Genomic DNA, 14,475 nt, shown 5'->3' with positions numbered 1-14,475 from the left:
TTGGAATCTATCCTTGTTCTTACATGTTTCTAGGTCATTCATTTTAGCTGCTGATTAGCATTCTTTTGTAAGACTAAACAAGTGTTTCTGTTTTCTACAACTGTTAGATGGTTTTCACTTTTGCACTGTTGTTAACAGTGTTATGTCTGTCACCTTGTGGCCATGTGCAAGAGTTTCTTTACAGAAGACATACAGAAGTGTAATTTGCCAGGTCTTAGGGTGTGTGTATTATACTCTACCTAGATAGCATCTATTCTAACAGGGTTTTTGTAATACAGTTAGCTTATACATGATTGGTAAATAAGAGAATAATTAAAGTTTTACTTAGAAGTCATGTTGTTTCGCATAAAATTTTTTTAGGCAAGAGGAGCCAGAATAGGAGGAGTAGAATTGCAGGCTTCAGTAGGAAAGGAAAAGCCCTCTTTTCACTGCTGCATTGGCAGCAGGGGCTCTTTTGACTGTATTAAACAACAGCTAGAAATGAGCACCTACACCCACCCAGGGCTTCCTCCTTCCCTAGAGTTGCATCCTAGTGTTGTGCCCTCTGTGACTCATGGCAGGTTTCACCCTCTCCTCAGTACTTTAATGGCAGTCTTCTGGCTCAGAGCTCTATTTCCATTTGCTTTGTCTTAGCATCTGCGAGCCCCATCCTAATCAAAATGTACCCAGAATTTCCGTACTATTATTTTCTGTGCATTTTTAATATCTGCTATGACAGCCTCCAGCCACACTGAGCTGCCTGCCTGACTGAGCAGTTTATTTCCTCAGGTACCAATTATTGATTTTGTTAGTGTTCTCATTACAGAGTTGCATAAGTTTTGTCTTAGCCTTTTATTTTCCTTATAAGCTCAATTTTAGTGCTTAATTTTTCAGATTTTGAGGTATGTTAACAATAAAACTATCACATTTGGTAGTAAAGCCAGTATTTCACAGTTGCTCTATAAAATGTACCTAAGTTTATATTCCCACGATGTGTTAGAGCTTAAACTTCCCTACATCCTCAACAATATTTGATAGTGTAAGGTGTAAAAATTTTTTGCCATTCTCATTCTTTGAAATCTAAATCTCCTTAGTTTAATCTTCATTTCCTGATTACTAATAAGTTTGGGCATTTGGATCTCTTTATCTGAGAATTGCTTATTCATGTTCTTTGCTCATTTTCTACTGGATCTGTACTCTTTTTCTTACTAATTTGTAGGAATTCCTCATATTTTCTGGATACCAAGCCTTTATCAGTTATATTTATTGTAGAGATATTTTCTCCTCATCTAGAATTACACTTTAAAGTCTCCACAAAATTTTTTTTAGCTTTTTTTTTCGATTTTCTTCCCTTTTTCTCTTTTTTAAAGTGTTTTACGTGTCTTCAATTTTAACCTTAAATTTAACAGTTTTTTTCCTTTACTGTTTGGTTTTTGTGCCTGGTTTACAATTCCTTCCCTTTCTGGATGTAATGAAAGTTTTCATCCTTAAGGTTTATGTGTGCTTACAGATTGGTTTTTCACATGTAGGTCTTCAGTTCATTTGACATTTTACTTGTGTATATAGTAAGGATCTTATTGTTATTTATTTTTCTAGATATAAAGAGCTAGTGGTTCCAACATATTTATTGAAAAGTTTTTTTTTTCACTGAATTCCCCAACCTCGGTTGTGTTCTCCCATGTTAATGTCATACTGTTGTAATTACTGTTGCTTCGTAAGTAATGATACATATCAGCAGCAGATCTTCCCTATTTAGCTTCAAAATTATCTTATTTACTCTTTTTTTTAATACATCTTTATTGGAGTATAATTGCTTTACCATGTTGTGTGAGTTTCTGCTGTACAACAAAGTGAATCAGTTATATGTATACATATATCCCCATAACCCCTCCCTCTTAAGCCTCCCTCCCTCCCACCCTTCCTATCGCACTCCTCTAGGTCATCACAAAGCACCAAGATGATCTCCCTGTGCTATGCAGCAGCTTCCCACTAGCCATCTACAAAATTGTCGTATTTACTCTTGATCTTTAAAAAAAGCTTTCCCAGGGCTTCCCTGGTGGTGCAGTGGTTGAGAATCTGCCTGCTAATGCAAGGGACACGGGTTCGAGCCCTGGTCTGGGAGGATCCCACATGCCACAGAGCAACTAGGCCCGTGAGCTACAACTACTGAGGCTGCGCGTCTGGAGCCTGTGCTCCGCAACTAGAGAGGCCGCGATGGTGAGAGGCCCGCACACTGCGATGAAGAGTGGCCCCCGCTTGCCACAACTAGAGAAAGCCCTCGCACAGAAACGAAGACCCAACACAGCAAAAATAAATAAATAAATTAATAAACTCCTACCCCCAACATCTTATTTAAAAAAAAAAAGCTTTCCCATGTTAATTTTAAGATCAGATCGTTTTGTTTCTGGGAAGAACCCTGTTGAGATTTTATTGGAAATTTATTGAATTTATAGACCAATTTAGAAACATTTTAAATCTTTCTATATATCAAATTAGCTCATTTATGCACATGATATATTTCTCAGTTTATTTGGTCTTCTTTCATGTCTTTCAATAAAGTTCTGCAATTTTTCTGGTAAAATTATTTTATATCTTTTATTAGATATACTCCAGGTGCCTTATAAATGTTGCAGTTTTAAGTTTAGCTTTCAAAAATTACATCTTCTAATTGCTGGTATTAGGAACTTCACTGACCTTGTGTGTCAGTCTTATATCCAGCAACTTTTATTAGTGCTAATAGTTAATATGTCTTTTTGATTGGATTTTCTGTGTATAGAGTCATCATCAGAAAATAATAATTGTATTACTTCCCTTCCCATCCTTATACTTTTTTAATGTTTTAATGCAGTGCTTAAGAACTTAACGATGATATTAAGTAGATATGGAAAAAAAACGTTTTTCCTGGCTTTAAAGTGAATGCTTTTATATTTCATCATTAAGTATGAAATTTACTACAGGATATTGGTAGATAAACTTTATAATCAGTTTATTATCTCTTGTTTCTTGCTTCTTAAGAAGTTTGGGTTTTTTTTTTTTGTTTTTTTGCGGGGGGAGGTACGCGGGCCTCTCACTGTTGTGGCCTCTCCCGTTGTGGAACACAGGCTTCGGACGCGCAGGCTCAGCGCCGTGGCTCACGGGCCCAGCTGCTTCATGGCATGTGGGATCTTCCGGGACCGGGGCATGAACCTGTGTCCCCTGCATCGGTAGGCGGACTCTCAACCACTGCGCCACCAGGGAAGCCCGAAGTTTGGGTTTTTTGAAATCATGAATGGATATTAAATTTTACCAAATTTTTTTTTTTGAAAATATTGACATAATCAGTTTTTCTCTTTTATTCTGTTAATATGGTAGTTAAATTAATAATGTTAATGTATCTAATGTTAAACTATTCTTGCACTCCTGAAATAAATCCTTTGTTGTCATAATGTAGTGTGTTTTTTTAAATGTTGCTATATCTACTTTGATAATATTTTGTTTAGAATTGTAACTTTTTTTTTTTCAGTAATTGAGAAAGATTCATACTTTGTCCCCATTAAATGCATTGTGGAGCTTTTCATATTTTTCAACTCTCCTTTCAAGAATTTTTATTAGATTGATATAATCTATATCTTAGAGGTTTGATAGATCTCATCTGTAAAACCATCCAGAGTTATATAGATTTTTGTGGGTTGATTTTATGTGGCAGGGGTGGGGGGGTGGGAAGTAAAGGGAGTGGATTTTAAGCTATTAATTCAACTTCCTTAATTGTTACAGGTCTACTCAAGTTTTCTGTTTCTGTTTGAATCAGTTTATATCGTATTTTTCCTAAGAAATTATCCATTTAATCTGATTTTTCCATATTTGTGGTATAAAGTTGTTCATAGTATTACTTTAACGTGCCTCTTTTACCTTTGGCACTTCAACTTGTATTTCTAACATTGTTTATGCCTTCTCTCTATTTTGTTGTGATCATTCTTGCCAGTCTTGTCTATTTTGTAATTAGTGTGAGAACCATCTTTTGTTTTCACTGATCTCATTTTTTTGTTGTTTTGAGATGACCTATTTTCTGTGGTTTTTTTGTTCTTTCATTTTGACTAAACACTATTAGGCTTGCTATGTGTGTTAAAATATTTCTAGGATGTGTTAAAAATATTTCTTCCTGAAGCTTCTAACTCTCTTTTAAAAACTGTTGAAAAACACTTAGTTTTAAGTCTGAATATCAGAAGGAGAAAAATAGAACTGTTTCCAATTAGCTTTCTTTAAACTGCTTGCCATATTTTGCTATATAGTCTTTTTTTTTAAGATTATTGAGGTGTTTTAAAAATTATTTTTAGCTGCATTGGGTCTTTGTTGCTGCACGCGGGCTTTCTCTAGTTGTGTCGAGTGGGGGCTACTCTTCGTTGCGGTGCACGGGCTTCTCATTTTGGTGGCTTCTCTTATTGCGGAGCATGGGCTCTAGGCGCGTGGGCTTCAGTAGTTGTGGTACGTGTGCTCAGTAGTTGTGGCTTGTGGGCTCTAGAGCACAGTTCAGTAGTTGTGGCGCATGGGCTTAGTTGCTCCGCGGCATGTGGAATCTTCCCAGACCAGGGCTCAAACCCATGTCCTCTGCATTGGCAGGTGGATTCTTCACCACTGCGCCACCAGGGAAGTCCTATATAGTCTTCTTTTCCCCTACTATTATGTGCTTTTTATTCTCTCTCTCCCTTTGATTAGATTATGAGATTCATTTTATCTTCTAAAAATTATTTAATCCCTCTGTACATTAGACCTTCTATAAAAATCACATGGCAAAAGACTTACATTTTAAAATCATGAATTAAAAGATATGGAGAAATATAAAGTTAATGTAAAATGAATTATTTCAAAATAAACTATACAGAATTTTTTTTTCTTTCCTTTTTTTTTTTTTTTGTGTGGTACTCGGACCTCTCACTGTTGTGGCCTCTCCCATTGCGGAGCACAGGCTTGGGACCCGCAGGCTCAGCGGCCATGGCTCACGGGCCCAGCCGCTCCGCGGCATGTGGGATCTTCCCAGACCAGGACACGAACCCGTGTCCCCTGCATCGGCAGGCGGACTCTCAACCACTGCACCACCAGGGAAGCCCTAGAGAATTTTATTATTTAAGTCGGACAACTTGTCTTTTCTGTTTGTTTTATAAATTTTATTTTATTTTTTGTAAGTGGTAACATTTTTATATTAAAAAAATGTTTTTTTGAAGTATTGTTGATTCCCTGTTGTGTACAATTTCTGCTGTACAGCAAAGTGACTCCATTATACATATATATATATATTCTTTTTCATATTCTTTTCCATTATGTTTTATTACAGGATATTGAATATAGTTCCCTGTGCCATATCGTTGGACCTTGTTGTTTATCTATCCTATATATAATAGTTTGCATCTGCTAATCCCAAACTCTCAATCCTTCCCTTCTCCACTCCCCTCCCCTTTGGCAACCACAAGTCTCTGTGAGTCTGTTTCTGTTTTGTAGAGAAGTTCATTTGTGTCATATTTTAGATTCCACATATAAGTGATAACATGGTATTTGTCTTTCAAAGTCTTTCTGACTTACTTTGCTCAGTATGATAATCTCTATGTCCATCCATGTTGCTGAAAATGACCTTATTTCATTCTTTTTAATGGCTGAGTAGTATTCCATTGTATAAGTATACCACATCTTCTTTATCCATTCATCTATCAGTGGACATTTAGGTTGTTTCCATGTCTTGTCTGTTGTGAATAGTGCTTTTATGAACATAGGGGTGCATGTATCTTTTTGAATTATAGTTTTGTCTGGGTATATGCCCAAGAATGGCATTGCTGGATCCTAGGGCAACTCTGTTTTTAGTTTTTTGAGGACCTTCATACTGTTTTCTGTAGTGGCTGTACCAACTTACATTCCCACCAACAGTGTAGGAGGGTTCCCCTTTTCTACACACCCTCTCCAGCATTTGTTATTTGTAGTCTTTTTAATGATGGCTATTCTCACTGGTGTGAGGTTATACCTCATTGTAGTTTGATTTGCATTTCTCTAATAATTAGCAATGATGAGCATCTTTCATGCGCCTAATGGCCACCTATATGTATTCTTTGGAGAAATGTCTGTTTAGGTCTTCTGCCCATTTTTCAGTTGGGATGTTTGGTTTTTTGTTATTGAATTGTAGGAGCTGTTTGTATATTTTGGAAATTAAGCCCTTGTTGGTCACATGATTTGCAAATATTTTCTCCCATTCTGTGGGTTTGTTTATGGTTTCTTTTGCTGTGCAAAAGCTTATACATTTGATTAGGACCCATTTGTTTATTTTTGTTTTTATTTCTGTTGCCTTAGGAGGCTGTCCTAAGAAAACATTGGTATAATTTATGTCAGAGAATGTTTTACCTATGTTCTCTTCTAGGAGTTTTATGATGTCTTATATTTAAATCTTCAAGCCATTTTGAGTTTACTTTTGTGCATGATATGAGGGTGTGTTCTAGTTTCATTGATTTACATGCTGCTGTCCAACTTTCCCAACACCACTTGCTGAAGAGACTGTCTTTTCCCCATTGTATATTCTTGCCTCCTTTGTTGAAGATTAACTGTCAATACATGTGTGGGTTTATTTCTGGGCTTTCTGTTCTGTTCCATTAATCTATATGTCTGTTTTTGTGCCAATACTATGCTGTTTTGAGTACTGTAATTTTGTAGTATTGTCAGAAGTCTGGACGGGCTATGCCTCCTGCTTTGTTCTTTTTCCTCAGGATTGTTTTGGCAATTCTGGGTCTCTTATGATTCCATATAAATTTTAGGAATATTTATTCTAGTTCTGTGAAAAATGTCATGGGTATTTTGATGAGTATTGCCTTAAATCTGTATATTGCTTTGGGTAGTATAGCCATTTTAATAATATTAAATTTTTCCAATCCAGGAGCATGGGATATCTTTCCATTTCTTTGAGTCATCTTCAGTTTCCTCTGTTAATGTTTTGTATCAATAGTTCTCAGCATATAAGTCTTTCACCTCCTTGGGGAGGTTTATTCCTAAGTATTTTAATTTTTTTGATGTGATTTTAAAAGGGATTGTTTGTTTACATTCCCTTTCCGGTATTTCATTGTTAGTGTAAAGAAATGCAACTAATTTCTGTATGTTAAGCTTGTATCCTGCTACCTTGTATTCATTTATCAGTTCTAGTAGTTTTTATGTGGAGTCTTTAGGGTTTTCTATATATACTATCACGTCATCTGCATATAATGACAATTTTACCTCTTCCTTACCAATTTGAATACCTTTTATTTCTTTTTCTTGTATGATTCCTGTTGCTAGGGCTTCCAATACTATGTTGAATAGAAATGTTGAGAGTGGGCATCCTTGTCTTGTTCCAGAGTTTAGCAGGAAGGCTTTCAGCTTTTCATCATTATTATATTGGCTGTGGGTTTGTCACAAATAGCTTTTGTTATGCTGAGGTATGTTCCCTCTATACCCACTTTTGTAAGAGTTTTTATCATGAATGGATGTTGAATTTTATCAGATACTTTTTCTGCATCTATTGAGATGATTATGTGGTTTTTGTCTTTTCGTTTGTTGATGTGGTGTATCACAATGATTGATTTGCATATGTCGAACCATCCTTTTGACCTTGGGATGAATCCAACTTGGTCATGGTGTATGATCTTTTTTACGTGTTGTTGGATGCAGTTTGCTAATATTTTATTGAGAATTTTTGCATCTATATTCATCAAAGATATTGGCCTGTAATTTTCTTTTTTGGGTAGTGTCTTTGTCTAGTTTTGGTATCAGGGTAATGGTGGCTTCATAGAATGTCTTTGGGAGTATTCCTTTCTCTTCAATCTTTTGGAAGAGTTTGAGAAGGATTGGTATAAGTTCTTCTTTGTGCGTTTGGTAGAATTCACCTGTGAAACATCTGGTTCTGGACTTTTGTTTGCAGGGAGTTTTTTTATTACAGATTCTGTTTCACTTCTAGTGATCAGATGATCTGTTCAAGTTATCTGTTTCTTCTTGTTTCAGTTTTGGAGGGCTGTATGTTTCTAGAAGGTTGTCCATTTCTTCTAGGTTGTGTAATTGTTCATAGTGTTGTCTTACGGTTTTTTGTATTTCTGCAGTATCAGTTGTGATTTCTCCTCTTTGATTTCTTATTTTGTTTATTTGGGTCTTCTCTCTTTTTTCTTGCTAAGCCTGGCCAGAGGTTTGTCAGTTTTGTTTATGCTTTCAAAGAATCAGCTCTTGGTTTTATTGATTTTTTTCTATTTTTTTAAATCTCTACTTTATTTATTTCCTCTCTGATCTTTATTATCTCCTTCCTTCTGCTGACTTTAGGTTTTGTTTGTTCTTCTTTTTCTAATTCTTCTAGGTGATGTGTTAGATTGTTCATTTGAGCTTTTTCCTTTTTCTTAAAGAAGTCCTGTATCACTATGCACTTCCCTCTAAGAACTCGTTTTACAAATTTTAATGTACATGGATTTTTATCAGAGTAATATTACTGTCTGTACATACTAGGTAGGATTTAGAGACTAAAGAGATTGTAAATATTTAGTGATTCACAGTTTCAGGGTTTTTTGTTTTTGTTTTTTTAATTACTCTGTATGACTAGTTAGATATTCCTGTGGCTTTCATTAAGTTTTATTATGGTTTTATTTAGCATATGTCAGCAACACTTCAAAATTTTAAATAGGTTTACATTGTAATGTTTCCTAATTTATACAAATTCTAAACAGTAAATTTCAGATTTAGGTCATTTACTTTAATGTTTTTGTACTCTTTGTCCTCTTAAGGTCATATTAGACACAAAGTGGAGGAAGCTCTTATTAATGAAGAAGCAATTTTGAACCTCATGGAAAACAGTCAGACTTTTCAGCCTTTGACCCAAAGACTGAGTGAGTCACCAGCTTTCTGTAAGTAACAATTGTGCCATAAATTTTCAGTGTCTTATATCAACAAAAGTGCGTATGTCAGGCGGTATTTTTTTCTTTGATTTGAAGAGGTTAATATTGCATGTTTGATAAATTCTTAGTATAAAAATGAAATCTTGCATTATGAGATGTAGTAGCTTCTTTTTTGTTTTCTACACAGCTTTTTCTGAAAAATAGTTGTGTAAGAAAATATTTTTTTTTTTTTTAACTTTGTTTGGAAGAGAACCATATTGTTTTAAGGGGAAATATGCTTAATTTGAATTAAAATTCTCCAAAGTTAAGAACATTAATAAAATACCATAATTTATTCTTTCTTGGTAAGTATCAGGAATTTCCCTGGACAATTCCTTTCGAGCTGTTAATTTTTGACTAGCATGTAGAACATGACAGTTATTTCTGAGTATCTTTGCATCTCCATAAATGCATTTTCATTAATATGGTAAACCATTTGCTAGATTTCATTTCAATAATTTAGTCTAAATTACTGACATTTTTCAGAAATTTATTTAAATTTTCTTTGCAAAAAGTGAGATATCATTGAACTTCATGCCTCTTGCTTTGCTTGGTATAGTGATTTTATGTTTCTTGCTCACTTTCCGTTTTTCCATTCTTACTGTATCAAATGAGGTATAGCATCAAATGTTATCCTACCTCTCTACAGTGTCTTCTCTCTGTTATTTACATTTTCATTTGAGTGGAAGATTAATTGAATGACTAGGGACAGTACCAAAATTATTGTACATAGTCATATTTCAAGAACATTTTCTATGGAGGTAGGTAGCTTTTTTCTTTTTTAAATGAATGACATGAAATACGTAGAAAGAAATGATCCAAAGACCACATTTAAAAATTAATTTGAAGTTTATAATCTAAATGTTTTATTTCTCTGAGTAAATAGATATATATATACCTAAGTTATATTTTAGTTATAAAAAACAAAAAAGAAATTGAAAAAGAGAGACATATCCTTATTTCATTATATTAGGCAAATATAATGTATCACCAGCTGATATAATTCCACCTTGCATAAGGTTACAAAAAATGTAATCTCAGTGTTAGAGATCTGAGAGTCAAATATCTATAAATCATTTGCCAATGTTAACCATTTTTAAAGTATGAGGCAGGAAAAATTAACTGCAATTCTAGATTAAGAAATGGATTTTTGCCAAAATGGCTCTTATAAGCAAATATCTTCAATTTTGCCTTACAGTTGGTAGCCTTACAGTTGGTAGCATGATTGAACCAGTAGCATGATTGAACCAGTTTGTTTAATGTCAACAAAGAAAACCTGAAACTTAATAGTTTAGTAAATGGGGAATATATTATCTCATTTTACAGAGAAAAAGGTTGTGTACTAGATTAGAACAAACCTCCATCTTTATGATCTTTTTTTTAAAAATAATAGCTTTTATTGGGATATAATTCACATATTGTAAAACTCACCTTCTAACATGTACAGTTCAGTGGTTTTTAGCATTTCAGGTATTTATGCAACCATTTCCACTATGTAATTCCAGGACTTTTTTTTTTTTTCTAGGACATTTTTATCACCCTAAAAAGAAATGCAATACCCATTTGTAGTCACTTTCCATTTTTCATTCCTCTCAGCCTCTGGCAACCTCTAATCTATTTTCTCTTTTGCTGGATTTACCTATTTTCGGCATTTCATATAAACAGAATTATATAACCTTTTGTTTCTGTATTCTTTCACTTAGCATAATGTTTTCAAGATTCATTCATGTTGAGGTATATGTCAGTATTGCATTCCTTTTTACTATTGAATAATGTTGCATCATATGGATATATACCATATTTCATTTTTCCATCTTTCAGTTGATGGATATTTGGGTTGTTTCCACTTTTTTGGCCATTGGAGTAATGCTGCTATGATTATTCACGTATAGGTTTTTGTGTGGACATATGTTTTCACTTCTCTTGGATACATACCTAGGAATGGAATTACTGGGTCCTCTGGTAACTCTGTGTTTAGCATTTTGAGGAACTGCCAAACTTTTTTTCCCCAAAGCAACTGCACCACTGTACAATTCGACCAGCAGTGTATGAGGGCTCCAATTTCTTCACATCCTTGTCAACACTTGTTATTATCTGTTTTTGATTTTAGCAACCCTAGTGCATATGATGGTGATATTTCAGTGGTGGTCTTCAAGGTTTTTAAGTAATGTTATTAATCACTTTTAAAGCTCTCTCGTGTTTTGCAACTACAGGTTTTGTTTGACTGTCCTGTGAGCTAAATACAGCTTAAGAGAGGGATAAGGTGTTCACATTATCATTTTTAAGGCACTTCCTTAGCATTAATTCATATATTTATTATATATTTTATATTTAGTTTGATCACTTGTGATTATATTTGGTTTAGTGCTCCTCAACCTTGCTTGTGCAGTAAGAGATTGAGCAACTTGTTAACGTGCAAATTCCTGGGCCCTACATCAGAAATTCTAATTCAGTAGGTGTGAGATGGTGTCTGGGAATTTTCTTTTTAAGGACACAAAATCATGTGTAATGCAGGTGGTCCAAATATTACACTTTAATGGAAGAATTACATCAATACATAAATCTTTGTACCAGCTGTATCCTTTCAGCATGTGCCAGCATCTGTGGTTCTTGTTGTTGTTTTATATATAATTGATCTGAATTATTGAATTACTTAGAAAATTTAAGTTGTTTGTTGGTGATGCTTCACTTGTTTTATAGTGGACAGTAGTCCTGATGAGGCTCTGGTACATCTTCTTGCTGGTTTGGAAAATGACGGATATCAGGGGGGAAGAAATAGGATGCCATCATCATGTCGTTCGTTTGGAAACAGTAAAAATCCTCAAAATAGTGATGATGAAGAAAATGAACCACAGATTGAAAAAGAAGAAATGGAGCTTAGTTTAGTAATGTCTCAGAGATGGGACAGCAATATTGAAGAACATTGTGCCAAAAAGAGGTAACTTTTTAGTTATTTCAGTTGCTTTACCTTTGATCATTATCATTGTTCTTTAATCAGAAATTATTTCTTACTATTATTCATAATAAAAAATACCTAATAAACTAAATTGACTTCTTTGAAATCTCTTTTAAATAGTGTGTAAACTTTATATTCCAAGCAAAATAAAATTTTGGTACATTTAAAAAGATTAAACCTAACTTTATTTTTTTCTATTATTAACAAGATATAATTGATATACACCACTGTATGAATTTTCGATGTACAGCATAATGGTTTGATTTGCATATATTATGAAATAATTACAACAGGTTTAGTTAACATCCATCATCTCATATAATTACAATAAAAAGAAATGGGGGAAATTTTTTGTCTCCTTGTAATGAGAACTTTCATATATATCATACATACAGCATATATATACATACGTACATATGTATCATACAGCAGTGGTAACTATAGTCACCGTGTTGTACATTATATCCCTAGTACTTATTTGTCTTATAACAAAGTTTGTGTCTTTTGATTACCTTGCTCCAATTTGTGCTCTCCTCATAAACCTAACTTAGAAATCATTTGTCTGTATATACAATAGTAATATATGGGTCATAAATGGGGCAAAATAGAAGTGCCTCCTTATCTCAGAACTTGAGGAAAAAAGAATGCCCTTTGAGAGTTAAACTCTTATGGGTCGGAGCAACAAATATAGAGTCAGCTTGAAGACAAGGAATGGCTTCTAGGTCTGATTAGATCGAAGGAGTTAAATATTAATGAATGAATGAATGTCAGAAGCAGTAACTGATATTCTGTTCCATTTCTCAAAGAAAATGAGTAAGATGGCAGTGTGGTTTTCTTTTTTTTCTTTCCTTTTTACATTTTAACCTTTTTTTTTAAGTATAGTTAATTTACAATGTTGTGTTAGTTTCAGATGTATAGCAGAGTGATTCAGTTTTTTATATATATATATTCTTTTTCAGATTCTTTTCCATTATAGATTATTATAAGATGTTGAATATAGTTCCCTGTGCTATACAGTAGGCCCTTATTATTTATCTGTTTTACATAAAGTAGTACGTATATGTTAATCCCAAATTCCTAATCTCCCCTCCCCTCCACTGTCCCATTTGGTAACCATAAGTTTGTTTTCTATGTCTGTGAGTCTTTCTGTTTTGTAAATAAATTCATTCGTATCATATTTTTAAAATTTATTTATTTATTTTGGCTGTGCTGGGTCTTAGTTGCGGCACGCAGGATCTTCGTTGTGACATGCAGGATCTTTAGTTGCAGCATATGGGGTCTTAGTTATGGCATGCAGACTTCTTAGTTATGGCATGTGGGATCTAGCTCCCTGACCAGGGATCAAACCTGGGCCCCCTGCATTTGGAGTGTGGCGTCTTACCCACTGGACCACCAGGGAAGTCCCCATTTGTATCATATTTTAGATTCCACATATAAGTGACATTATATGATATTTGTCTTTCTCTGTCTGACTTAGTCCATCCATGCTGCTGCAGATGGCATTATTTCATTATTTTTTATGGCTGAGTAATATTCATATATATGTATACGTGTGTGTGTGTGTGTGTGTGTGTGTGTGTGTGTGTGTGTGTGTGTGTATATATATATATTTATTTATCCCACATCTTCTTTCCCCATTCATCTGTCGATTGACACTTAGGTGGCTTCCATGTCTTGGCTATTCTGAATAGTGCTGCTCTGAACATTGGGGTGCATGTATCTTTTTGAACTAGAGTTTTCTTCAGATATATGTCCAGGAGTGGGATTGCAGAATCATATGGTAGCTCTATTTTTAGTATCTTAAACCACCTCCATACTGTTCTCCATAGTGGCTGCACCAATCTACATTCCCACCAACAGTGTAGGAGGGTTCCTTTTTCTCCACACCCTCTGCAGCATTTATTATTCGTAGACTTTTTAATGATGGAAGTTCTGACTGCTGTGAAGTGATACCTTATTGTAGTTTCGATTTGGATTTCTCCAACAATTAGTGATATTTAGCATCTTTTCATGTGCCTGTTGGCCATCTGTATGTCTTCTTTGGAGAAATGTCTGTTTAGGTCTTCTGCCGATTGTTTGATTGGATTGTTTGGTTTTTAAAATTTCTTTTAAAACGATTATTCCTTTTATTTTATTTTAAATTTTTTATTTATGGCTGCATTGGGTCCTCGTTGCTGCGTGTGGGCTTTCTCTAGTTGCGGTGAGTGAGGGCTGCTGTTGTGTTGCGTAGGCTTCTCGTTGTGGTGGCTTTTCTTGTTGCAGAGCACGGGCTCTAGACGCGCAGGCTTCAGTAGTTGTGGCTCGCGGGCTCTAGAATGCAGGCTCAGTAGTTGTGACATGGGCTTAGTTACTCCATGGCACGTGGGATATTCCCGGACCAGGGCTTGAACCTGTGTCCCCGGCATTGGCCGGCAGATGCTTAACCCACTGCACCACCAGGGAAGCCCTGTTGTTGTTTTTTTTTATATTAAGCTGCATGAGCTGTTTGTATTTTGGAAATTAAGCCCTTGTTGGTCGCATCATTTGCAGATATTTTCTCCCATTCCATAGGTTGTCTTTTCATTTTGTTTGTGGTTTCCTTTGCTGTGCAAAAGCTTTTAAGTTTAGTTAGGTCCCATTTGTTTATTTTTGTTTTTGTTTCTA

The 14,475-nt window shown here is 34.8% G+C and overlaps 1 protein-coding gene across 2 annotated transcripts in view; it reads left to right on the top strand.

Annotated features, from left to right (window-relative positions):
* REV3L (REV3 like, DNA directed polymerase zeta catalytic subunit) overlaps positions 1-14,475 on the top strand; it is a 186,488-nt gene that overhangs the window by 79,487 nt on the left and 92,526 nt on the right. The window contains exons 10-11 of one of the 2 annotated variants that reach the window (XM_082669081.1): positions 8,727-8,828; positions 11,577-11,814. In XM_082669081.1, coding sequence (XP_082525207.1) covers positions 8,727-8,828; positions 11,577-11,814 — 340 coding nt within the window. Of the gene's footprint in view, positions 1-8,726; positions 8,847-11,576; positions 11,815-14,475 lie in introns of both variants that reach the window. The other variant, XM_082669080.1, reaches the window with a different exon arrangement.

Source organism: Grampus griseus, assembly GCF_964374135.1.
Source record: "Grampus griseus genome assembly, chromosome: 13".
Lineage (NCBI taxonomy): Eukaryota > Metazoa > Chordata > Mammalia > Artiodactyla > Delphinidae > Grampus > Grampus griseus.
This window is presented reverse-complemented; position numbering and strand designations above follow the sequence as displayed.